At 50.9% G+C, this 23,814-nt stretch overlaps 1 protein-coding gene across 8 annotated transcripts in view; it reads right to left on the reverse strand.

The window, feature by feature from the left end:
• Window positions 1-599: 599 nt before the first annotated feature.
• Window positions 600-23,814, reverse strand: part of NCALD (neurocalcin delta) — a 204,036-nt gene continuing 180,821 nt past the window's right edge. For 7 of the 8 annotated variants that reach the window (XM_081116999.1, XM_081117001.1, XM_081117002.1 and 4 more), the window contains 3 exons: window positions 15,768-16,164; window positions 5,880-5,985; window positions 600-3,184 (listed from right to left, as the gene is read on the reverse strand). In XM_081116999.1, the coding sequence (XP_080973125.1) occupies window positions 3,087-3,184; window positions 5,880-5,985; window positions 15,768-16,145 (582 nt within the window). In that variant the 5' untranslated portion in view covers window positions 16,146-16,164 and the 3' untranslated portion in view covers window positions 600-3,086. Of the gene's footprint in view, window positions 3,185-5,879; window positions 5,986-15,767; window positions 16,165-17,363; window positions 17,610-23,814 lie in introns of those variants that run through there. The other variant, XM_081117004.1, reaches the window with a different exon arrangement.

Below are 23,814 nucleotides of genomic sequence, written 5' to 3' on the forward strand. Positions count from 1 at the left end.
TTGAGGGTGTGGGCTCCGTACCGTGTCATCTTTTCTCCTGACTCCCCTCCACACTGAGAGGTGCAGAGAGGGGAGAGGATACTAATTTCCACTGAAGAGGAGGTTGCCTGTTTCTCCTTCCATTGCACCTAATGTTAGAACTAGACTTTGCATCTCCAGCTGTGAGCAAGGAGAGGAGGTGAGAAAGTGAAGGCCATGAGTGGACCAAGGAAGCCCAAGTGTAGACCAAGGATGCTTTTGGATGGGGCTTGGGGCTCAGCAGCCTCTCCCATCCCCCCTTTCACAAACCCTGGTTCCTTGTGTCTCTCGAGGGCAGAAACCATACCCAGGAGGAGGCCAGAACTGGCACCCGGACCCTCACACAGGCACAGATTCGGTGGGGCATGGAAACCTCTGTCCTAAACAATACTAAACACTCAGCATGCTTGACTGGCTTGACTGCCAAGCTAGAGCGACACAAAGTCAACCAATTTAGGGTCCACGCCGTATGATGGGATCTGTAAGGACGAATATTATTAAGTCCACCTGTGGGACCGCACCCTCGGCACCCCTCCCCCACCCTAACCAAGGATATGAACAGTCAACCACTCTGTATCTCATCAGTTTAGAAGCCACTTTATTCCAGTCCCTTGAACATCACAGGCTGGCTTGATTGCAGACAGAGCAGAATCCATTTCCAGAGGTCCCTCAACACAGCAGTGACAATGTACAGCCCAGCAAGGATTGACATCAACCTTTAGGCATCCAGCTTTCTGTGTTCTGCGGAGTCCCTTGGCCCCAAACGAATGCATTGCCTTAGACATACACAGGCCTTCCCGGGAAGGGGGCGAAGCAAAACAGCCCTCCAGGAATCACAGACAGGGTCGAGGGCAGGCCGGGATGCGGGCTATTTCCGAGCATCCCAGCGTGTCGGCGTCCATTTGTTTGGCTCTTGTTTTCTTTCCGAAACAGCTGGAGACCCTCTTCCCTGCTCCTCACTCCAGCTCTAGGTTCTGGGGAAAAAGTGAGTCTGGCTCAACAAGATATCACGACCAAGGGCAGAGCCCAGGTGGCTTTCCCAAACATTAACTCACTCCGCCCTCTAAGGAGAAGTAACAGGAGGAACTCGGTCTTCAGTCAAATTCGGAGAAGGCGAGGTGTGCCTCCTGAACACTCTCGGTAGAGGTGCTCAGGTCCCCACCCACACTGTCCTCCATGAATTAGGTTCATTCTCTATTTTTCAAAACTAGATTTGACCACTTGGGCCATGGAGGAACTTGGCAAGTCTCAGTATAAAACCACTATGAGAAACTGACACTCAGAGGAGATTAAAATTATTTTACTGAGTCCAGGTCTCAAAATTTCATCCTGCAAAATTGGTTCATTTTGGTCAACCATACAAATTTGGATTTTTGCTACCTGTTAAAATGGATTCAAGTAATACATGAGAATCCTGAGGTTAGAATGGGCTCAGCATGATCTTCCTGGTGGTTATGACGTCTACCTTTCTGTGGTCCTCGGTCTACAGGAAGTCACGTGGCAGCAGACAGACCCACTGGGGACCCCTCTGCCTTTTCTTGGGGCAGGTCCTGCCCATCTACACCCTTGAGTGTTTGGGTTTCCTGCTGCCTACTGCTTACTGAAATATGACTCCCCTATGACCAGCAATTTTTACTCTTTCAACTCAAATTACTGTGTACGAGGTCACCAGACCAAACAGCAACTCAAATTTGTGCTGACACTTCTGGAAAAAGAAATCTGCATTCAAAGAACACAGGGACAGAAAAACCTTTGGATTCTCCATAGTGGGCCTTGGAAATCACAGACGCACGTGCCCATGCCTTCTCCACGATGAATCAGATGACTGGCCCACCCCTGACTGTCCGTGGGGCCAGCTGGGGCGTGGAAAGTCACCCTCCCAGAGACGGCTCCCTAACCAGATTTGCGTGGATTAAACCGTTGGGAGGTCCCGAGAATTTATACTATTATTTTTCCAAGTCTACAGAATTTTGACCTGCTCAGACAACACCACACCTCCAATGTGATGCTACCAATGAGCTGCTGGGCTGGTGGGCAATCGGTGACCTCACACCCCTCATAGGATTAACCTTCTGGTGCCCCCATAGATGTTTCCCACCTCAACCTGCCCTGCTTCTGTTCTCCAGGCACTGCTCCTCTGGGAAAACATTCAGAATTAAGTTTGGGCTAGTCATGAGTACTTTGTACTTTTCTGGAATATATAAAATATACCTGTTGATTGGTGCATTTGTGCAAAGACAGATATGACTTTAAAACAAGACACAGACATTCATTATAGTTGGCTTACTCCACAATAAGCTACCAGAAACAGTCCTCTGTAATAAGATTGGATTAGTGCTCACTAAACATGCATTTCATTTATACAAGGCAAAAACACTTAATTTGGTCTGCAATACCCAATATTTTATATACAGCATTCTTTTTTTTTTTTTTTTTTTTTTCTTTTAAATCACAAGAGGCAACAAGATGGGTCTGGTCTTGGAATATAAGTTACCATTTGTGATTAATTTCCAAAGAAACTCATATTAGCTCAACTAGTGTAAACCTGTGAAAAAATAGCCGAGCCGTCTTTTTCTCTCCACTATTAATTTATCCTGAAATGTTCACAGCTTAGAGACGACAGCCTGCTGGGAGGGGGCGGGAGGGCCCGCGGGGGGCATGCCCCAGCCCCTTCCATAGCCCGGCCCCGGGACCTTCCTCATGTTGGGGATCCCAACGTCTGGTGCCATCACCCTGTGGGCATGTGTGACAACAGATCCAGGGGGGAGCTTTGAACAGAGACATCGGAATCAAGAGAAAATAACAACGATGACACATCGTCGGAACAACAAACACCACAAAGTCCGCGGCGACGGCACTGTCCATGCTGCACGAGGCGCTGGGGCTCCGGGCGCTCCCCCGAAGCGTCCAGGACAAAAGAAGCCGGAGGCGCACAGGAAGGTGCGTCTGACCGCACGGGGACGGCGTCACCGTCAGTGTTGTTTGGCAAAAAAAAAAAAAAAAAAAAAAAAAAATTGGAAAAGAAACATCGAGGGGAACACAAGCAGCTCTGCACTCGCGGGCGCAGCTCAGAACTGGCCGGCGCTGCTGGGGTCGCACTGCAGGAGGCGCACTATGGACGGGTCGCTCTTGGCCCCTCGGATGAACTCTTCCAGCGAGAGTTTGCCTGGAAAGCAAGGGGAAGGGGCGCGGGTGAGTGGCGGCAGGGGCGGCTGGGGAGCCGACGCTCGTCCCACCGCACCCTGGGGGCGGCGCTGGCTCCCCTCGCCCCTGCGGCCCAACACCTGCCGCGAGGCCCACCCTCTCCTCCAGCGCCAGGCTGGGCACGCGTCCCCCCGAGGGCAGGGCCCCCTGCGTGCTGCCCTGGGCGGGGGGGGGGGCCCTGACGCGCCCGCTGTCCTCCTGGCCTCTCCAGCTGCAGGGCTCACGCAGCATGTGTGGGAGGAACGGTCCCAAGTCTTCATGAGACTGAGCTGGGCGCTCCGGGCACCAAGGCCATGCCCCCCATGTCACTGGGAGCCGCTGGGCTCCTTCAGGTCCCTCGGGTGGGCAGAGGGGCCGCGCTGATACCTGAGGGAGGCCCCTTTTGGACAGCGCACCTCCGTCCGAGGTGGGGAAAATAAAGGGGGGTGCAAGGCAGAGGGGTGCCCGGGGACCCTCCCGTCGTCCAGGCGCTTTCCTCCCACCCCGCTGGCTGGAGAACAACTCGGCCACCGGGATCTCGCTCCTACCCCGGTGGCTTCCAGAAGGCCCCTCTGTCAGGCTGTGGGGGGGAGGCAAAGCTTCTCCCCCATTCCTGGCGCTTCCAGAAGGGCTCCTCCCGGGAGGAGCTGCTGCGCCTTCTGCCCAGCTCTGCCCTCCTCCTTCTCTTGGCAGGACTTGCCCCCGCTGCCCTCCACGGACTGGTGTCAGGCTGCCTGCTCCCTGCTGCCGTGGGCTTGGTCCTTCCATGAAGCTCGGCCCTCTCACCTTTATTATTGCTCTTTATTTCTCACCTAATTCCAATTCCAGGCAGGAGGGGTGCCGTCCACTGGAGCCCGCAACCTCCAGCCCAGCAAAATACGCCTTCCCCTGAGCCACAGCCCCTCCCCCAGGTCCCAGTTCTTGGTCAGCCACAGCCACCTAATCCACATGAAGGGGAAAGGCGGGGATTTATCTGTCTATTTACTTTCCAAGTGTAGAGCAGGCCCCCTCTAAGCTTTGTGTCCTGGACGTGTTTGGGAGCTATGCCCGGGCTCGCGCAGTGGTTGAAACAGGGGCAGCCTCCTCGGGTGTGAAGGCTGGTGGGAGAGAAAGAAGGTGGGAGTGGTCCCTTGAGGTGGGAGTGGATCCCCCAAGGAAGAGGTGGCAGAGCCAGCCCTGCCTTCCAGGTACACACGCAGGTCTCTGTCACTACCTGGTGCCTCGGAGGTGTCGCAGGCTAACCTGCCTGTAGGCCCAGGGGTTAGATGCAAAGAGCTCCTACCAAGAAGAATCTAACGGCAGGAGACTCTGGCTGAGGCCTCTGCCCCAGGCAGGGCTGGACTCGGCCTTGGGTCCAGAAGCAAAGCTCTGAGCTGTAGTAAGTGTCCTGGTGCTCTGTGACCCACAGTGAGCCCCCAGGGCAGCCAGTGCCCACCTGCAATCAACACGCAGAGGGGACTTCATCCTGCTATCTGGGTCTTCTGCCCTCCTCGAGCCCCACTCTAAAGAGGTGGCTGGGCCTGGGGCAGGACACAAGCCCACCTGTGCTCCCTGGGGCCCGAGCAAACGTGCAGTTTAACATCAGCAAGTTCATTAACTATTAAAATAATCCCGTGGTGGTTTAGATTTTGCAAAAACAATCAAGCTGTTTGCTGTGAATCAGGTGCCTGGGGGACAATAAGATGTCCCTGGATGTCATGGCGTTTTTTGTGGAGGGAACAAAGCAAGCAGATTGGCCTGCGTCCCGCAAACCCCGATTCTCAGGCACCGGTGCCCCAGCAGGTGTGGGGTTAGGAAGAGAGGCTGGCTCCTCCGCACAGCCTTCTGTCGGTCTGTCCATCAGCTCACCACTGACGAGAATTGCAGGGGACATCCAGCAGAGCAGGGGAGCCGGTGGTAACAGCAAGAGCTACAGGTGACTCCAGCTCATTCTGGCCCAGGCTCGGGACTTAGCCCTTTAAACCCAGGCATTACCTCTAGGTAGGGTCACCAGATTTGGCAAATAAAATACAGGATGCCCAGTTAACTTTGGATTTCAAATAAACAACACTTTTTCCCCCATGTAAAAATGTTCCAAATATTGTATAGGGCCTACTTGTATGAAAAAAATCATGTGTTGTTTATCCAAAATTCAAAGTTGGTTGGGCCTCCTGTATCTATCCTGCAACCCAACACCTAAAATCTTCTCTTGTGGAGTTTGATAATCCAACCTACCTTTTCACTTTGGTTTGCTTTTGCGTCCCCTTGTTGGGTTTGAATTGTGAGGGACACCCTCGGGGTGGAACCTGCTGGCCACCTCCCTTCCTTCTCACCCGAACCCACCCGCTGGCTGTGGGAACCCACTTGGCTCCAGGAAACCCAACACAGAGCATGCATAGGGGAGCCCACTAAGCCCCTGGCCAGCTGAAGTGAAAGCTCCTGGGGTACAGGTAGAATGACACCAAGCCCCTCCCTGCAGGGACCCAGCCTGCTACGGCCTGGGTCTGTCCCCACCCTGGTCCTCCTCTGTCCTGCATGGCCAGGGAGCAGGCAGGATGAGCCACTTTCACAAAGAAAGGGCCATGAGCCAGATCCTGTGGCCCATATCTTGTCCTCCAGCGGCATTTCCCTGCCTGAAGGCCTCCAGCCCCTCCAGCAGCCCCAACTCCGAGCAGAGCAAAGCAGCCTCGGCCTCCTACCATCTCTGTTGGTGTCCATTTGGCGGAAGATCTTCTCGGTTCTTTTCTCTGGGGTTGACTCATCCTCAGGCATTTTCATCACGGAGGAAACCATCTTATAGATGGCCTGGGGACAGAGACAGCACAGTGGGAAGGCAGAAACGTAAGTTGGGATTGACACACGGCAGCCCTGTCATCAAACCTCCCGAACACGTGGGGGAAGGGAAGGGAAGTCCTCCTGTCACCCCGGAGCCAGCCCTGTGCCCGCTGACCTGCTGTGGAAAACAGATGCACAGTCCCTGAGGGGAGAAGCCAGGCCACAGAGCTCGCTCCAGCCCTGAGAACCTTTGGGAGTGACACCTGGCGGGAAGACCCACGGACCCTGTGCGTCACACTTCCACGTGCATACAAATGCCCTGGGACTTGTGAAAATGCAGATCTGACTGAGGAGGGTGGGCTGGGAGATGGGGGCCCGAGGCTCTGCATTTCTAACAATCTCCCATGTGATGCGGATGCTGCTGTTCTGAGGACCCCACTTCTAGGAGAAGACTGCAGATGGCATTTCTCAGGCCAGAGGGACAGGCTGGTGTCTGCCCTGGTCTCCAGCGAGGTCCTTCAGGATGACAAACACCTGACAGTCTGCAAGTGTGTGCTCTGCTGTTCTCCCAGGCAGACGTCACCCGTCCATCCAACGCTCTTCCCCTTGTATGGGCAATCGTCTGGTCTCGCATTCCTTCTCAGCAAGCTCCCAAATATCCCCCAAATGGAAACAATCTAACAATCTGCCGTCCAAGTTTTGGATTAAATAATTATGCAGCCTCCGGCTTGAGATAAACTGGGTGCATCTGAAACCTGATGAGCAAAAGAGGGTTCTACGGAAAGAGTTTTGTAAGCGGGACTGAGACTATCCCCCTCAACACTTGTGCACCTCCCACCCCTGCCAGGGAGCTCGCGCAGGGCCTCAGCTCTCAGACGCTGCCCTGAGGAGTGATGGCTGAGCAAAGAGGTGAAGGGAACGCGGAGCTTAAAGAGGTAAGGACAGGGGGAAACATATGTAGACAGACACCCGAGGTAGGAGGAACGGTAAGAAGGCCGAGAGAGCGTGCAGGGGAGTGTGGCCAAGGTGTGGCTCCAGTGTGGGTGAGACAGACCATGTTCAGGTATTTGTATTTCTCTAATGAACAACAAAAAGATGGAACTGCTAATAAATTTGAAATTTCTATCTACACCTACCTCCCAAATCCACCTCTATTCCCTTATTTGCAGGCAATGGCATTGAGAGAACTAAAAATGATTATTCCTAATTTAACAATGATTTATTGAGTATCTACTATGTGCTAGGTGATGGGGATTCAATGATCAACAAGGCTAATAGGCTCTTTCTTATTTTACATCTCACCAGTCCCCTGGCACGGGGCTTGGGAGCCACCAAATTGAAGACCAGGAGCGCTCCTATTTTAGGAGCACCACAGAGGTGGGCAGAGTGGTTCTAGTAGTGTCTTAATAACCGTTACGAAAGTCCTCACCTACACTGTGTCTGGGCCCCATGGTGGTGAGTAAAACCCACCGGCCTGAAGCCGTCCTTGTAACTCTAAGCCTCTAAGAGTTGGGGCTCATAAAATGATGATAAGGGGATTCTGATGGGAAGTCAGCTGTGTAACAATCTAGAGATGATTCCCTAAGACTCGTGGTTGAACAAATGAGTGAAAGACCAAGGAAACAGCTGAACTTGTGTTAGAGAACGAGGCTCTTACACTCAACAGAAAGTCTCTGAGAGTTGGAGTCTTTCCTGACGAGGCGAAAGGAGTGGGGTTGAGACAGAGAAATGAGGACAGGTTAATGCAAAACAAAACAAAACAAAACAAAACAACAAAGAAAGTCAGATGTCCTTACTTGAATATATGTTGCAAATGGGGCTCTGGCAAGGAGCGCGAGGCTGATGTCCGAGGACACCGCGGGGCTGAGAGGGAAGCGAGTGCTTCCTTGGGGGGCTCACACTCACAGATGACTCTCATGTGCATCAACCCACAGACAGGAACTACACAAAACCAGCTCTACGATGACATGGGTCCTGGAGCAGTGAGCAAAGAGCTGAGGTGACGAGTCCCAGGGGTCCCCAGAGTGAGTAAGTGGATGACAGCCTGGCAGAATCACAGTTAAGGAACAGGGCGTCCCTTTACTCCCTTCCCACGGCATCAACAACCCAGAGCTGATTGCATTAGAACTTCCAAATCTAGGACTCCACAGCACGGGGAGGGAAAAGACAACTCCAGACAGCAATCTGAAACAAATCATGCCTTTTATTAGCTCCAATTCCACCCCTACCCCCAACCCCCAAACTTAATGGGATTAAACCAGAGGAGGCCAGGCTATTTCCCTGCTTTATTTTTAGCAACATCAATGAGAGGCCCAGCAGGGACATCCTGTTTTTAATTAAACTTCAAGGACCCTATTCTTGTCTCTGGGTAAATGCAGAGCTATGGGGGGCCCAGGAGCCCAGCTCTGGCTCTGCCCTTCGGAGGCCCTGTGGCCAGGGGTCTTACCCGTTCCTCATGGCCTGTATTTGTCTTTCTTTTCCCCTCTTGGAATGTTGGAAAGGAAGGACTCACATCCTAACCCATAAATTTTGTTGGGGGTGTGGGGGGTAGGCACAATTCCAGGAGTTAAAGCTCAACCCTCTCTCTGAAGGAAACCAGACTGATTCTTCTCATCAGAAGATGTAGGGTCTTCTAACAGGAAGGACATCCAAGGCCCCACGACAACCATCCCAGGGCAGGAGAAGCTAAGCAGCACAGGGCTGTTTAGATTGCGGGTGAAACACAGCACCCTGCCTGCTGCGAAGGCTGCTCCATACTGGAAAAGGAGGGTGGAGGGGAGCCGCGAGGATCTTCCTTGGAAACACTTATAAAATCGGGTGAATACCTATGTACCTGGGAAGCTGTAAGCACTTTCTTATTTAGAGCTAGAAGACCGTGTTAAATAAGTAACTTGCCTAACGTTCTGCCGAGGGCTTTAGGCACGTTCACAGGTGGAAATACGGTAAGGGGGAAATACAGGCCTGACCCCTTTTCAACCGAAGCAGCTTCATTCTTAATTAGGAGTCCTTAAGAGAAAATTTAGATACACACACCTGAAGATGGAAGCAGCGACCAGAGGATGCACCTGCAAGCCAAAAATCGCCAAGGATTGCCAGCCACCACCAGAAGCGAGGAAAGAGGCATGGAGCACGCACCCCTCAGGAGTCTCCAGAAGGAACCCACACCTTGATTTTGGACTGTGACGGAATAAATGTCTGTTGTTCTAAACCCCCCAGCTTACTGTATTTGTTACAACCACCTTAGGAAACGAATACAACGTGGACAGCACCCCTGACTATGCCTAGCCTGTAACGTGCACTGAGAAGAGGGGACCTCCCGGGGGAATGGGAGGAGTACAGTGCTGTGGTTGGAACTCCGCTTGGGAATATCCGTGTTTAGGGAGCAGGAGAGGGAATGGGGGTCCACAGAGGAGACTGGGAGGGGACACTCATGTTGCCAGGTGGCATACTCGATGCTAAGAGTTAAACTCTTAAACTGCAGCGTGGCTTGTCGTGATAAGATCGATCCCCTAAGAAGAGAGGGAAAAGCCAAACCCAGTGCATTAAGCAAGCTCTGGGTTGGTTCTGAGAGAAAGCCACTGCTAGTGTAAGCAATTGCTCCCCAGAGCTTCCTTCAGGAAAGAAGTCTAAGTTGCATTCCAGAGTGACATCTGTGGTCCACATTCATAACTGAGAATTAGGCAAGAGTGTGGAGCTGAATTCCCAGGGGTCACATCACGATGGACTCGAGGCTCTCTCCACTCCAATTTCCCCCCTCCCAGAATCAGAAGAGCACAGTGTTTCAGGTCTCCAAGGATTATATGAAAAGTGACATAGTGTCTATGACGACAACTTAGAAAAATCACTGGGAGAAAAAACTCACATGCCACGCAGGAAGCGGTTCTAAAGAGCATGCACAGAAGCCTCCCTGGCCTTTACTTCGGTTCTTTGCGGCGCAGATATTCGCAAGCCGGTCGCCTGAAATGGTCCCAGGCGGTGCTCTGGCGACCAGGCGGGATTCATCTGCGAGTCTGTTGGATGCTCCTGCAGGGCAAACCTCTGCACGGCCACCACCATCGCCTGGCTTCCCCCTCATCTGGCTGCTGTACAGATGTGATGCCTCATTCATCACAGGAGTGCATAAGAAAAAATATTTCCCCCACAGTGCTAAAATAAATAAAACTGAAATCTTCCGTGATGGGTCGCCAGTGGACACCCAACTCTTTCCTTCAGGTTTCATTCATACAAAAGGTGTGAAAAGGTAAACACAAGGTCCACCCCATCTCCATCAGAAGTGGCAGTTAGCCCAGAATTACAATTAGGAGGGAAAGTCTGATTCTGAAACAACAGCTATTTGAACACAAAGTACTTTTAAAGCAACCGTCAACATCCAAATCATGAATATGCTAATTAGAAATGATTCCCACCTGGTCTTTAAAGTAAATTTCCTGGGAACTGCTATGGGTTAGACTCTATACTATGTCAGACTGTATAGTCCTTTCGGAGAGTCTCTGACTTGAACTTGAGAACAAATCCAGACAGGCCTCCCCCAGACAGGCCACCCCCAAACAGCCCCGATGAATGACATGCACCTGTGGGCTCAAGTCCACAGGACGGATTTGGGGAACTCCTGATGCCAACCACCTTCTCTCCCAGAAAGGTGATTTCTTCCATCTGAGTCCTGTGAACATCAGAGCAGCCCGCAAGTGTTAGCTTCTTCCCAGACGGGCCGGGTTTAGCGGGAACGATGACAGGTAAAGAAGGCTGGGAACCCCTGACGTCACCTGTACAAGAATCTCTGTGAGTTCCACCAACTGGACGCTTAGTTGGGTTACCTCCCGTTTCATTGTGAACATACGTTTTATGACGAGGTAAGTTTAACTTAAAACTTAAGGAAGATTCTACCTATTGCCTTGTTCTTTGAATGAGAAATGACCTCTTTTTATTTTGCAGGAAAACACCCTGTCGCAGCTCTGGAAGCTTCTATAGAATACTAGCAGCCAACATTTATTGAGTGAAACCCCACGATGGGTACTATTCTAGGTGCGCTACTTGTAATAACTGTTTAACCCTTACAATGACCCGTGGCGCAGGTGCTGTAACTAGTTCCAGTTCGCAAATTACGAAAACAGTGCACGGGAAGGTCAAGTAACTTGCCCAAGAAAGAGAAGGAGAAGGGAGACTGAAACGGAGGGAGGGAAGGTGAGTCAGCTCCCACACCCCAGTTCGTCCCGTGGCTCCCACTTTTTCCTTTTGGACACAGGGGATCACCCCTAACCAATGGCAGCCCTGTCACGAAAACCTTCTTCCAGGGGCCTCCGCGCTTTCTGAGAACAGAAGGGGGGACAGTTGAACTCTGCGTCCTTCCTGCATCCCCTCCCTGGGGTGCTGTGGTCCCACTGATGGATCCCTAAGTTCAGTGTCCCCTCACCCCCAAGGTCCCAGAGAGCACCTGAGCCTTCATGGCCCTACTGGCAGTGGCACCCATGTGCTCCTTGGCCCTTCCTCAGACACGGCCTGCGCTGGGATGGGTGTGGGTACCCGGACCTGCCTGCCCCCCCGGGCTGAAGGTCGGGGAGCTGCTAGGGCAGAAGGAGCTCCCCTTCCTTGCAGGGGTGGGCTGACCCCCGCCCTCACCCGTGGGGGAGGATCTGCCGAAACCTGGGGACGGGTGGGAGCTGTTATCTGGCTTAAGGCTCCTGAGAGGAGGTTTTGCTGCAATAATAAAATATTGAGCCTAAGTCATGTTCCTAAATTTGTCACTTGAAAAAACAAACAAACACATGAATGTAAAAATGTTCGTTTAAGACTAAAAATAAATCTGCATATGGTTTTGCTTGTTCATCAGATGTCCATAAAGCACAAAATTTTTTTTTAAAAGGAACATAACTGCATTTTGGCCTATGCGGTAGACTGAACAATGGTCTCCCAAAATGTGTACATCCTAATCCCTGGGACCTATGAATATTCAGGACTCGCAGAGGAAAAGGGATTTTGCAGATGTGATTAAGTTAAGGATCTTGAGATGTGGAGATTATTCTGGATTATCCCAATGTAATACAAGCATCTCTATGAGTGGGAGCGAGAAACCGAATGAGCTACCCACAGGAACAGCAGCATCAGGACTCAGTCAACCTGCTGTTGCTAGACAAGGAATATTCCAGAAACTAGGAGAAACAAGGAAACAGACTCTCCTAAAACCTCCAGAAGGAACACAACCTGTGGTGCCTTGATTTTTAGCCCATTGAATTGATTTCAGACCCCTGACCCTGAGAACTGTAAGATAATAACTTTGTGTTATTTTAAGTTTCTAAGTTTATGGTAATTTGTTATAGCAGCAAGTGGGAACTGATACAGTGTGTTTCAGCATTACAGGGTCTACACAGAGTCCTTCCTACCAACGCCAGCAAGTACAAAGGATGTCAGCTTGTTGCCATAAACAGTATTCTGTAGACACCAAAGCTAAACTCCAGGAAGCAACTTCAAGAAGGAAAAACTAGAAAACATATGGAGTGTGGGCTTCCAAAGGGTGAGGGCAGGGGGTGGGAATAGAAAACGAAGTTCCAGAATATCCTACAGTAAATTCCAATTCACCCAGAATCACTGAAAACTGGGGATTAGCATAAGAATGAAACAGAATCCATGAATCGTGAGTTTGCAAAGCAGCAGAAGAGAATCGCATAGCCCTTAATAGGAAAATGGCTCTAAATTTAATTTAATCTCATTGGCAATTTGGAAGTCACATCACGACGCTGCAATATTTTCTCTCTACCGTCATGAATATTAATCATCAGGGTGCAGTGCTGTAGAAGACAATCCAGGAAATCTGAGCTTTCCGTTTGCAGGCTTCTTAAAAACTCTGAGTATGTCAGTGTTTACTGAGGTGTCTGTGCCCTTCCAGTTATGAGCTGGACACTTCCTGTGGGCCTGCGAGTGGACCGAGGTACTTTACAGAGGAGGGGACGCCTTGTCAGGCCGAATCTCCTTCGATTCTATGATCTCTCTGTACATTGCGAGGGGCACGTGGAGGAAATCGGAAAGGGTTCACTCGGCAAGTGCTCACTGGCACGTGCTCTGCGCAGTTCCCACTCTCCCCTGCAAGCAGGATTCCCCAGCCTGGGGATGGGGAGACTCTATTTCCCGCCCTACACTATTGATTCCCTTGCCGGCCACTTAGTAGGTGCTTCGCTCCAGGTGCGGAATGGATGCCCGAATGCTGTGCTTTCTATAAGCCCACATGGTCTGGAAGGTCCTCCCTGCCTGGGGGCCAACATCTTCATCAATCCTGGCCACCAAACCACCGTGTGAAAATGCTAAACGGAAGATGACACAGTGGCGGTGTCTCTTCTTAGATCCCCATCAGGAAGCCGTTCTCTCCAGAAGAATGCCCTTGTCCCCCTCACCCGGGGCACGAGGCTCTCCAGGACAAAAAGAAGGGGCGAAAATAGAGCGATTAGAATGACTCGCCTTTTAAATTTAAATTTTTGTTTAATTAGCAAAGATTACGAAAAATCTGGAAAGCGCAAGGATATGGGGCACCTTCCCTCACTCGGGGAGGACATTTGGAAAAACAATTTGGCAGAGCGATCAAAAGCCGCAGAAATAAATGCTCATTCCCTTCAGCCCAGTAATTGCACTGCTGGGAATTTATTCTAAGGGGATAATCCTAAATATAGAAGTTTCATGCGCAAGAATGATTTGTTACTTTATTTTTAAAAGTTACAGTATTATATGTAATAATGCAAACTGGAAACAACCTAAATATCCAACAATAAGGGAAAATCAAGTATATTGTATAGTAGGTGACTATTATGCCACCTTTAAAATATCTTTATGAAAAGTATTTTATAAAATGAGAAATGTTTGTGTTATTATGTTAAATGAAGTGGCAAGATACAAAATTTGATGTACATTATGAAACTGACATTTTTAAATGCACGGAAACAGGACGCGGGGGATACATTAGAAAATTACTAGCAGTGATTCTCTGTGTGGGTAGAGTGGGATTCTGGAGAATTTTCTCTTTTTCTTTTGTATTTTCCTATACTGTCCATATTTTTACAGTGGACGTTATATTTTTCATACATTTATCCTTGGAGGAGGGGAGAAATCCTTTGTTTTTGTTTAAGATCCCTGTGTCTGAGGGGTCAGTTTAACACAACTTACTCAGACAGTTGCTGCTCGGGGTGAAGGAAAAGCCACTGAGGCCCAAGCAGAAGGCAACCAGTGGCGGATCTTGGGGAGTTTCCTAATAAGGGAGGTCACGTGGACTCCTGCTCCCGCATCCCTGCACTATGGGCAGTTGTCACTCTAACTGCCTGTGTGGCCCAGGAGCAGACCCCGGCCTCGGCCACAAGGCTCAATAACAAGTCAGCGTCCCGGACCTCTTCCCGGCCCCGCCCGTAGTTTCTGCGAGCAGGTCTCCTCGGTTCCTCAAAAGCCAGGGCCACACCCCCACCCTCACCCCCACCCTCACCCTCACCCGCACCCTCACCCTCACCCTCACCCTCACCCCCACCCCCACCCCCACCCTCACCCTCACCCTCACCCTCACCCGCACCCTCACCCCCACCCCCACCCTCACCCCCACCCCCACCCGCACCCTCACCAGCAGCTGTACCGTTTCTGTCTCCTCCTGTCAGTCCAGCCCCTGCCCTCCCAGAGCCTTTCTCCCCTCCTCCACCACCCCAGGGCCTGCATTGCTACCTCTGAACCCAAATGTCCTGGCATGAGTGTTGGCCTCTGGGAAGCCAAATGCCCACTCTCTTGGACCTGCTCTCTGCGGCCAGATGCTTCCCTATTGTGCCCACTCGTCTGCCAAGATAAGATGGTGAGCAGCTGCCAGCCTCCCTGGTGCCACCCGCCCACCGGGTCCTTCTGACGGCCTGCAGCTGAGGCTCTCCTGGTCCTCTCCGTGCCCCGGTCTCCTTAGGTTTGTCTCTGGGCCCCACTCACTGCTGACCAAGCCGTCACTGCCACGCCCATGGCTTCTATGTGCCTTTTCCACCTCCCCTCTGGGGTGCCACAAGAAAATGTGGCCAACACCAGGGTCCCTTCTCCTGCCCTGTTCAGGAAATTTACTCTGGGTGAATGACCTGGGGAAATAAAACGGAGTGCCTCCTGCCTCCCACTGACACGATGGAGGCCTCCACTCTACGTCTGTATCTCTGACGAGGCAGAACCTAGACCAGAGGTTCCTCCCTTTCCTCCAGAGTCCAGTGAATGAACGGTGGTGATGCTGCTGAGCTTTTCTAATGGCTGGTACTGTGCTAAGCATTGAACATGGAGAGTCAGATCGAATCTTAACCCCACAGCATGGGCGGGCACTGCTGGCAGGTCCCTCTTACAGATGAGGACCCTGAAGCTCACTTAGGTGAACTAGGCCAAAGTCACAGAGGTGGTGACTGAAAGAGGCCAAATTCGAACGCAGGCCACAGATTGATCATTCAATGACCACTGCAGGAGATACAGCCTCATAGGCAGGTCATCGCAACGAGAAAGGACAGAGGTGCCATGGCGAGCGTGACCAACTGAAGGCTGCATGCCCATCTGTAAGGAAGCAGCCACCGCAAAGCCCCAGGTGACTTACGACAGGCAAGAACGGGGGCCCAGAGTGGTCAGACCTCCTGAGATTTCTAGAGACGCCAACCAATCCGCATTTGTATGCGCAGCCTCCCTGTTGAGTAAGGTGACCTCAACACGCTGAAAAGCACTGGGAGGCCGAGTCAGCGCCCAGGTGGGTGGGCCGCGGGCGTGTAACCCTCGCATTGAGCCCCACCGTGCACCGTCCAGTGCTCCCCTGTGACCCACGCTCCCCTCTCGGGGCCACGTACCTGCACGATCTCCAGCATTTCCGCCTTGCTGATATAGCCGTTTCCGTCCAGGTCGTACATGCTGAAGGCCCACTTCAGCTTCTGCTCCAGCTTGCCCCTCGATGTCACACTCAGGGCGATGATGAACTCCCTAAAGTCTATTGTCCCATCTCCATTGGCATCGAAGGTGCGGAAGACGTGCTCTGCGAACTTGGACGCGTCCCCGTAAGGGAAGAAGTTCCCGTAAATTCTCTTGAACTCCTCCATCGACAGGTGCCCACTGGGGCAGTCCCTCAGGAAGCCCTTGTACCACTCCTGGATCTCGTGCTCCGTGAAGTCCGTGCTCTCCAGCAGGTCCTGCATGACCTCCGGGCGCAGCTTGCTGTTCTGTTTGCCCATCCTGGCAGCAAGAGGTCAGCTGTAGGTAGAAAAGAACATGAATAACTTTTAGGCTTGGCCTTCAGAGGCCCATCTTATAATCTGTGATAGTTCCTTTGGGAAACAGAAATAAGCTCTATTTTAGTCTAATAACATTGTCTAGGTTTTCCAACACTGCAGCCAGCCAAACAAAACGACAGAAAGACAAGCAGGCAGACGATGCGGAGCATAAATATCACGGGCCAGAAACTGCTATTTCCTTGACACAGAGCCAACCTGAAAACAAGGGCTGTGTGAGAGGCAGAGAGAGAGGAGAGAGGATGAGAGGGGGTGAGTGTCACGCTGAGTGAAGTCAGTCAGTCAGAGAAAGACAAAAACCCCACGATTTCATTTATATGCGGAATCGAACAAAATAAACAAACAAAACTGAGAGACTCATAGACCCAGAGAGCAGACTGGTGGTTGCCAGAGGGGAGGGGGTCGGGGGACTGGGTGAAAAAGGTGAAGGGACTGAGAAGTACAGATCAGTGGTTACCAAATAGTGACACGGATGAAAAGTACAGCACAGGAGATACAGTCGACAATATTGCGGTAACTATGTATGGCGCCAGGCAGGTGGTGGAAACATCAGGGGAGACGCTTTGTAAGTATATAATTGTCTGACCATTATCCTGTACAACTGAAACCAATACAAAATAATATTGAAAGTAATCTGTAATTGAAAAATGAAAATGAAAAAAAAAAAACACATAAAAAAATCTACCTGGTAGTTAAGACTTGGTCTTGGGATCCCTTCTCCCACCCCGGTTTTTATTGAGACATAATTGTATCAGTTTCAGGTGTAAAACATAATGACCCAATCTATATGTATATACTGTGAAATGATCATCACCATAGGTTTAGTTAATATCCATCACCACACAGGTACGAATTTCTTTTTTCTTGTGATAGAAACGTTTAAGATCTACAAGAGTATTGTTAACTATAGTCACCGCGCTGTACATTACATTCCCAGAATTTATTCATCTTATAACTGAAGGTGCACCTTGTGACCACCTTCCCCCGCCTCCCACCCTTGGGGTCTCTCAGACTGAGTTGCCTGTATACCCCCCCCCCCCCCCCCCCCCCCGTCCGCTGCTCCCTCCACAGACAGATTCCTGGAGGGCAGCGTGTGCGTCGCACACTGCTCAGTCTTCTTGTATAACACCCACAGTTCAGGAAACGACAAGCAATCCTTACTGACAGCCGAGGGGACTGATCTGTCCACGGAGCTCCGCACTCAGGCAGCCCCGGGCCCACTCCGGCCCCCGGGCCTGCCTCTCCGAGGGGCGAGGGGAACACAGCCCCCTCTAGGGCAGGACCGACGGGACGGCCGCAAGAAGGAGCTTCCGGCAGAGGGCCCTCTGCACGGGCGTCAGGCAAACATCGGATTACGCAAGAGCAAGATTCAGCTGCGGCCCCAAAGGCAGCAGCAACACGATTTCTAAATCGAACCTTCCAATAACTTTCACCCCCTCCTGTGCTCTTTTTTTTTTTTTTTTTTCCTGAAGGAATAAAAGCAAAGTCAGAGAGGCTGGTTTTTATTAGAATTTTCAAACTGTCATTTAGTTGCTAAGCTGGCAATTTGCCCGAGGCAAGAATTCAGAAACATGAGGTAATGCATGATACGTGGGCTTACAGAGCCGTGAAACACTGGCTGGAATCTAGAGGCCGTTCGGAGCTCTCCTTTTGGGGACTTCTTTGGGATATGGTTCTTCGGCGTGGAGTTCAATCAAATCACCACTATTGTGCTTTTCATTACGCCGTGGTTCTGTGCACGTCCCCGCGGGCCGGGCCTCGGGGAGAAAGTCCGTTCCAGTAGTTAAATCCACTCCTTCAAGAACGATTTACTTCCCTAAATATACAAAATGCTGTTTCTTCAGAACCAGACGTAAGCTCCTGTCCCAGTGTTTGAAAAGCACTTCTCATTTATGAGCTGGTTTTGCACGAGGTACCAATGGCCTCGACGTTTTGGCTAAGTCTCCCACGGAGACTGATCTGTGTGCAGCTATTTTTCGGTAAACAGTCCTTAAGCCACATTAACAAATTCGTTAGCACAGAAAGGACATAACACAAACCAGGGAGAGGAGCAGCAGTGAGTTCCTTGGGAAGCGGGTATTTGCGATTTTAGTCTAGAACTTGTCCCCGTCGATAACTACACATACTTGGCGACCCACGATGTCTGGGCGCGAAAACCATCTGGACTTGGTTAGGCTGTGCAACAAGAACCCCAGGGGACGTGGGACAGTTTCATTCCTCGGGGGAGGAGAGGGAAGACAGGGGCACGCCTGACCATACCTTTTTCTTTCAAAAGACAGGACCTTCTGCCTGTTTGAGCTGAGGAGGGGAAAATAACGCCAGGGAAATGCCACATTCATTCGCGGTCAAGAAAAAAATAGCCTGGAGACCAAAGTCACACCTCTGGTAAAATCTTTTTCATGACTCCAGTCGTTAGATCACGTATTTTGGGCCAATACAACATAATGGGGGGAATCTCAGGCCGCTGAACAAATACGCTTGGGTCCCAATAAGCCTGGCTCTGTTGTTGCCTAGCTCGTGGGTAACTCACGTAACTTCTTGGTGCACCTGTTTTCTCTTCTTTAACGTGGATTCGGCAGTGTGGCTCCATATCTCATTGCTGTGATGTGAGAATGAGATGAGACAGTCGTACATGTAAAGCTCCGGCATTCGCCCAGGGCCAGACTCCACGGAAAATGAAAAACACGTCTTATTCTCGACGGTCCTTCATCTAGCATTACACTACACCCTTCCAGCCATCCTGAGTGAGAGCGGGAAGGCTTTCTACAGTTTATAAGCAAATGAACACGCAGAGAGGCTAAGGGACTTGTCCCAGGTCACACAGCTTGTGAATGAGAGAGCCAAGCGGCAAGCTCGAGTTGTACCTGGCTGTGCACCGGTTTGGGCTGCTCTGCCCAACTAGCTCCGTGAATAAAGGACACACGGACACTGAGACAACAGTCCCATAAAAAGTCAGAAAGAAGTAGTGGGGGGAGAGAGACAACTCCCGACCGGGACTCATTTATTCCACACGTAGTGCCAAGTGCCCCCTAGGAGTGAGACATAGTTCCAGGCATTGGGGGTTCAGCAGGAAACCAACAGGCAAAAAAAAAAAATCCCTGCTCCCGTGGAGCTCACAGTGTGGTGCAGGAGACATACAAGAAATAAGTAAGTGAAATGTTAGATGGACCTGTGCCATGGATAAAAGGAAGAAAGAAGGGGGTCAGGAAATACCAGGGTGGGGGCGGGTGCTGAATTTTAGGTAAGAAGCCAGGGAAAGCCCCACTAGGAAAGTAACATCTGAAAAAGACCAGAGGAAGTGAAGGCAGAAGCCATGGAGATATCTGGGAAAGGACTGTTCCAGGCAGAAAACAACATCAAATGAGAAGGGTCGAGAAGAGGAACGTGCTGAGCAGGCTGAAGGACGGGCGGACTGGGGGGCGGGAGATGGGATCAGGAGAGTAATCGGAGCCGGCGGATGTGGGACCTGGGGCGACCCGGGAGACGCTGGCTTTCGGTCCGAGTGAGACGAAGCCCCTGCGCGGCTTTAGCAGAGAGGCGACGGGCGTGATTTATATTCTACCAGGACCGCTCTGGTAGAAGGGTGAGGGCAGAGGTGGGGAGACCCGTTAGGCGGCCACTGCAGTGACCCGGGCAAGAGATGAGGGCTGCTGGCAGGGCAGGGGACAGTTGGTTGGATTCGGGACCTGGCTTTTAGCAGTCAGCAGGACTGGTCAGATGTAGGGCGTGGAAAAGAGAGGAGCCCAGCGCAGCCCCAAGGCGCTGGCCTAGCAACTCTCAGGATGGCCGGAGCCCGGCGGAAGCGGGCCGAGGGCGGAGAAGCGGGTGGGCCTGTGGCAGGCAGGGCACCGGCCAGAGCTCCGCTGGGCCCTGGCAGCGCTGGGACGCCTCCTGCACATCCCACGGGAGGCGCGGAGCAGGTGCTGGACGTGTACGTCTGGAATTCGAGGAAGAGGTCCAGGGAGGCGCGATCAATTGGGGGGTCGTGAGTGTGTCGATGTATCGACAGCCGAAGCCTGGAGGACAGCACCCAGGAAGTGATCGTGCCTCGGGAGGAAGGGGGCGAGGGCCGCGCCTCGGCCGCTGACGTTCACACCAGTGAAGGGGAGCGAGAGGGACAGGCGGCCACGGGGGGCCGGCACCGATGGCCTCTTCAGCGCTGCGCCCTTCCTGCCCCGCTCAAGGTGGCACAGCAGAGGGCTCAGTCCAATGGGGCAATGAGAAGGGGGGCTCTTGGTTTCCTCTCTGAGCCTGGGGCTCTCCTCACCACAACCTGCCCCATCTCCGTACAGGACACCGTCTGCTACCCAATTACTCACCCAAACCCGGGACTCATCTGTGCATATACACATATATAATATACAGCATGTATCGCCTATATCACATCTATTAATTTTTGCTGACCCTGTACTGCCTTCCAGTAAGTGCAATGCACAGCTAGTCTATTAGCATCAGCATCCTGCTATTCAGTAATTCGCTCTGACAAGGGTAATGTGGGATTTCCCAGCTTATTTTGGGTCACATCCAGCCTCCCCAAAAATAAATCTGGGGTTAATATTGACCACAGATGAAAAAGGAAAATATATAAGAGAAGACATCAAACCACCAACAAAGAACCATGACCAAGAATCCAAAATATGAAGTTAACTTTCTATTTAAAAAGAAGAAAAAAGGGCATCGTTCCTAAAAATGATGCCACGGGAAAAGGAACTGGCGGCCGGTGAACAGTCCTTGTTACGCGTGTGCGCCCTTCTTTGTTTTTTTCGTGTTTGTGGAGAGAAAGATCGGCAGCATTTCATTTCTGCAATCCCTCGGAAGGTTCTAAACACTCCGGGAGTTAACTCCTCAGAGCCCAGAGTTAGATTTTCCAGGGAAAAGTCCACAACTTACCCTGGGCTGAGGTCCCCTAACGTGGAATTTACGAGATGAGAGCAGCTAACGTCAAGTTCAGCTACAACAAAGGACACAGAGCCCACCGGGGTTTCCGAAAGAGATCAGGGCAATTAAAAATGTCTGCCTGTTTGGGACGGGTAACCTTGTCCTCTAATTTCTAACCAGTGCAACATCTAAATTATAAAAACATAACGAGAAAAAGGTTTCTAGAATATAGGGAGGACATGATCAGAGGTATAGATGAAGGGCAGCAAGCGCTCATTTACAGCGATTTGGACATCAGGTATTTTAGGCACCTGGGTTTTACAGGTGGCTAAAATCCGGCAGCTTCATTTCTAGGTCATTTGTCTTTGATTCTCACTGAAAAAAAAAAAAAAGACTAAATGATGTCTGAAGAGCACATTGCTTCAGAAATTTCTCTTCAGTGGGACTTGCCACTCAAGTGGAAATTTGAAAGGAGACCATATATCTAAACGGACATATTTATGTACAATGGGCAAATTAGGAAATAAAACACAGTGGTGCATAAAAAGGGAAAACGTAAAATATTAAAGAGGAACAACTGAAGTTATGGAACAATCCCTAACTTCGTTTTATCTTGCCCGAAGCCTCTGGTAAGATCAACTGCTGTAAGGAAACCAGACCTATTTCCTACAACCTCCACTGGAGCACAGAGTGGCTTTGCCCGGGTTGCCGGACGCTCGGCAAGAAGCGTCTGCTTGCAGGGAGGCCTCCGCCCCTACGAGCATGGGCACGGGGCCTGCGTCTCCCGGTGGAGGGGCACACCTGTGACTCTGGGTCACACACCCGGCTCTCACTCCCCTGCAGAGAGGTGACAGAGTTTGAGATGAGAACTGAACTGGTACAAAATACTTAGTGAGCAGGAAGCTCAGAAGAAACTAGTTGGCTCTTCCTTCCGCCTCCCGCATGCTGAGATCAAGCCCAGAAATGCATCTGCTCCTCTCAGGTGAGCGGGGCTCACCTGAAATACCGGGGCTCTTGGCCACAGAGCCTGCCTCTCAGAGTGCAGGGGGCCTGGCCGTGGGCTCTTTTCCAGAGCAACCACATCACTGCCAACAAAACATACTTCTGTTGAGAATCGGAATAGAACATTATCTAACAACAACCCTTTGCCTCTCCCCTGAAAACAGGAATATCATTTTTGGTTTTGCTGCTTATCAAAGCATTATACCATTACATAAATAATAAAGGGATGTGGAATTGAGAACATGAACACCCTTGCTCTGATCCAACACCACTCCATAGAAGATAACCGCTGTTGCCGGTGTCCTTTGCATATGTCCTCTTAGACACTGAAATGCATAGATATGAAATCTGTTCACTCTTAACAATAAATGGGATCATACTATACTCCCCTGTAATCTTCATTTTATTTAAAAGTATATTGTGGATATTCTTCCATGTTATACATACGGATGTATCTCATCCTTTTAAATTGCAGAATTTTCAATGATTCAGCACAGCATTGAGCACTGACCTAGTGCCCAGCGTTGCATTAGGCCGGTGGCTGGCAACGAGAGGCTTACAGCATTCCGCTGCATGAACTTTATTGAACAAATCTCCCTTGATGGACACTGAGGTTGCTTCCACATTTCTTTTACTCCCTTGGCACTCACTTTAGTCCTGGCTCCCAGATTCTTCGGGGAGTACTTATTGCAAAGAGATTCTTGATATGGTCTCCAGCCCTTTGTTATAAATTCTCCAACAAGCCATTTCCTCTAGAGCCTTTACACCCTAGCTATGCATGCTTAGCTTGCACACCAGCTAAGATTAGAATTGAACTGGAATTGAAATTGGGTTTGGGATTCCACCCAGCCCCTCTGGCCCGCCTGCGTTACTGTTACAGGCATACGCAGGCAAGTTTGCCATGTGCTACCTCTAGCACCTAGCAGGGCACGCCCACCTTGTTGTTTAAAGAGTACACTATTGTCTCCACATAAATGCCTCCTCTCTCTTCTCAGCCTAAAGAGATATTTTACCCAAAGAGCACCCTAAGTTCTCTATTACCTGACCCTCCTCTCCCTGCTACTTCAAGTCTAGCTGATGGCTGACTCCCCCACCACTTCCTCCTATAGTGCCAGCAACTGGAGGTGAATTTAGACATGCTTACAGGATCCCTAATTAACAGCCAGATCTGCAGAAACTACAGAGCTGTCCCAAAGAAAGAAATCATTGGAGTGCCTGAAGTCAAGGGCTTCAGAGGAGGTGCACATGTCCCCTCGCTATCAGACCACCGCATCAGAGGTGCGTGTCTGGGCCTTGGGGACAGAGGCCAGGTCAGTGCCGGCTGCAAGGAGGGAAAGAGTGGGGAGCTCTGGGTCCTTCAACAGTCTCCCAGGGCTGCTGCAGGCTAAGACCCTACCTAAGTTGGCTGAGTCTTGTGAAATCCAATTGCAATAAATATCTGTCTAGCTAAAGGTACTAAATATCCTCTTGTTTAAGAGACAGGAATGATCACTTTGGGTTTTGATAAAACCATGAAGCAGAACAGTGAGCTGTCACAGACCAAGAAGGGCAAATAGATCAGCTGTGGGCATCCAGGCCTCATCCCCTAACTAGCAGCCAGAGGGACATGAGCAGCCCAAGTCCCCATTTTTAGACATCCTCTAGGGGCCACAAATGCTTAGTTAATTGATACATGCAGAGCCTAAGAATAGTTCATCATTTTTTAAATTTATTCAGCAAACATGTGTTTAAC

The sequence above is a fragment of the Miniopterus schreibersii genome (genome assembly GCF_964146895.1).
Source record: "Miniopterus schreibersii genome assembly, chromosome: 17".
In the NCBI taxonomy this organism is placed as follows: domain Eukaryota; kingdom Metazoa; phylum Chordata; class Mammalia; order Chiroptera; family Miniopteridae; genus Miniopterus; species Miniopterus schreibersii.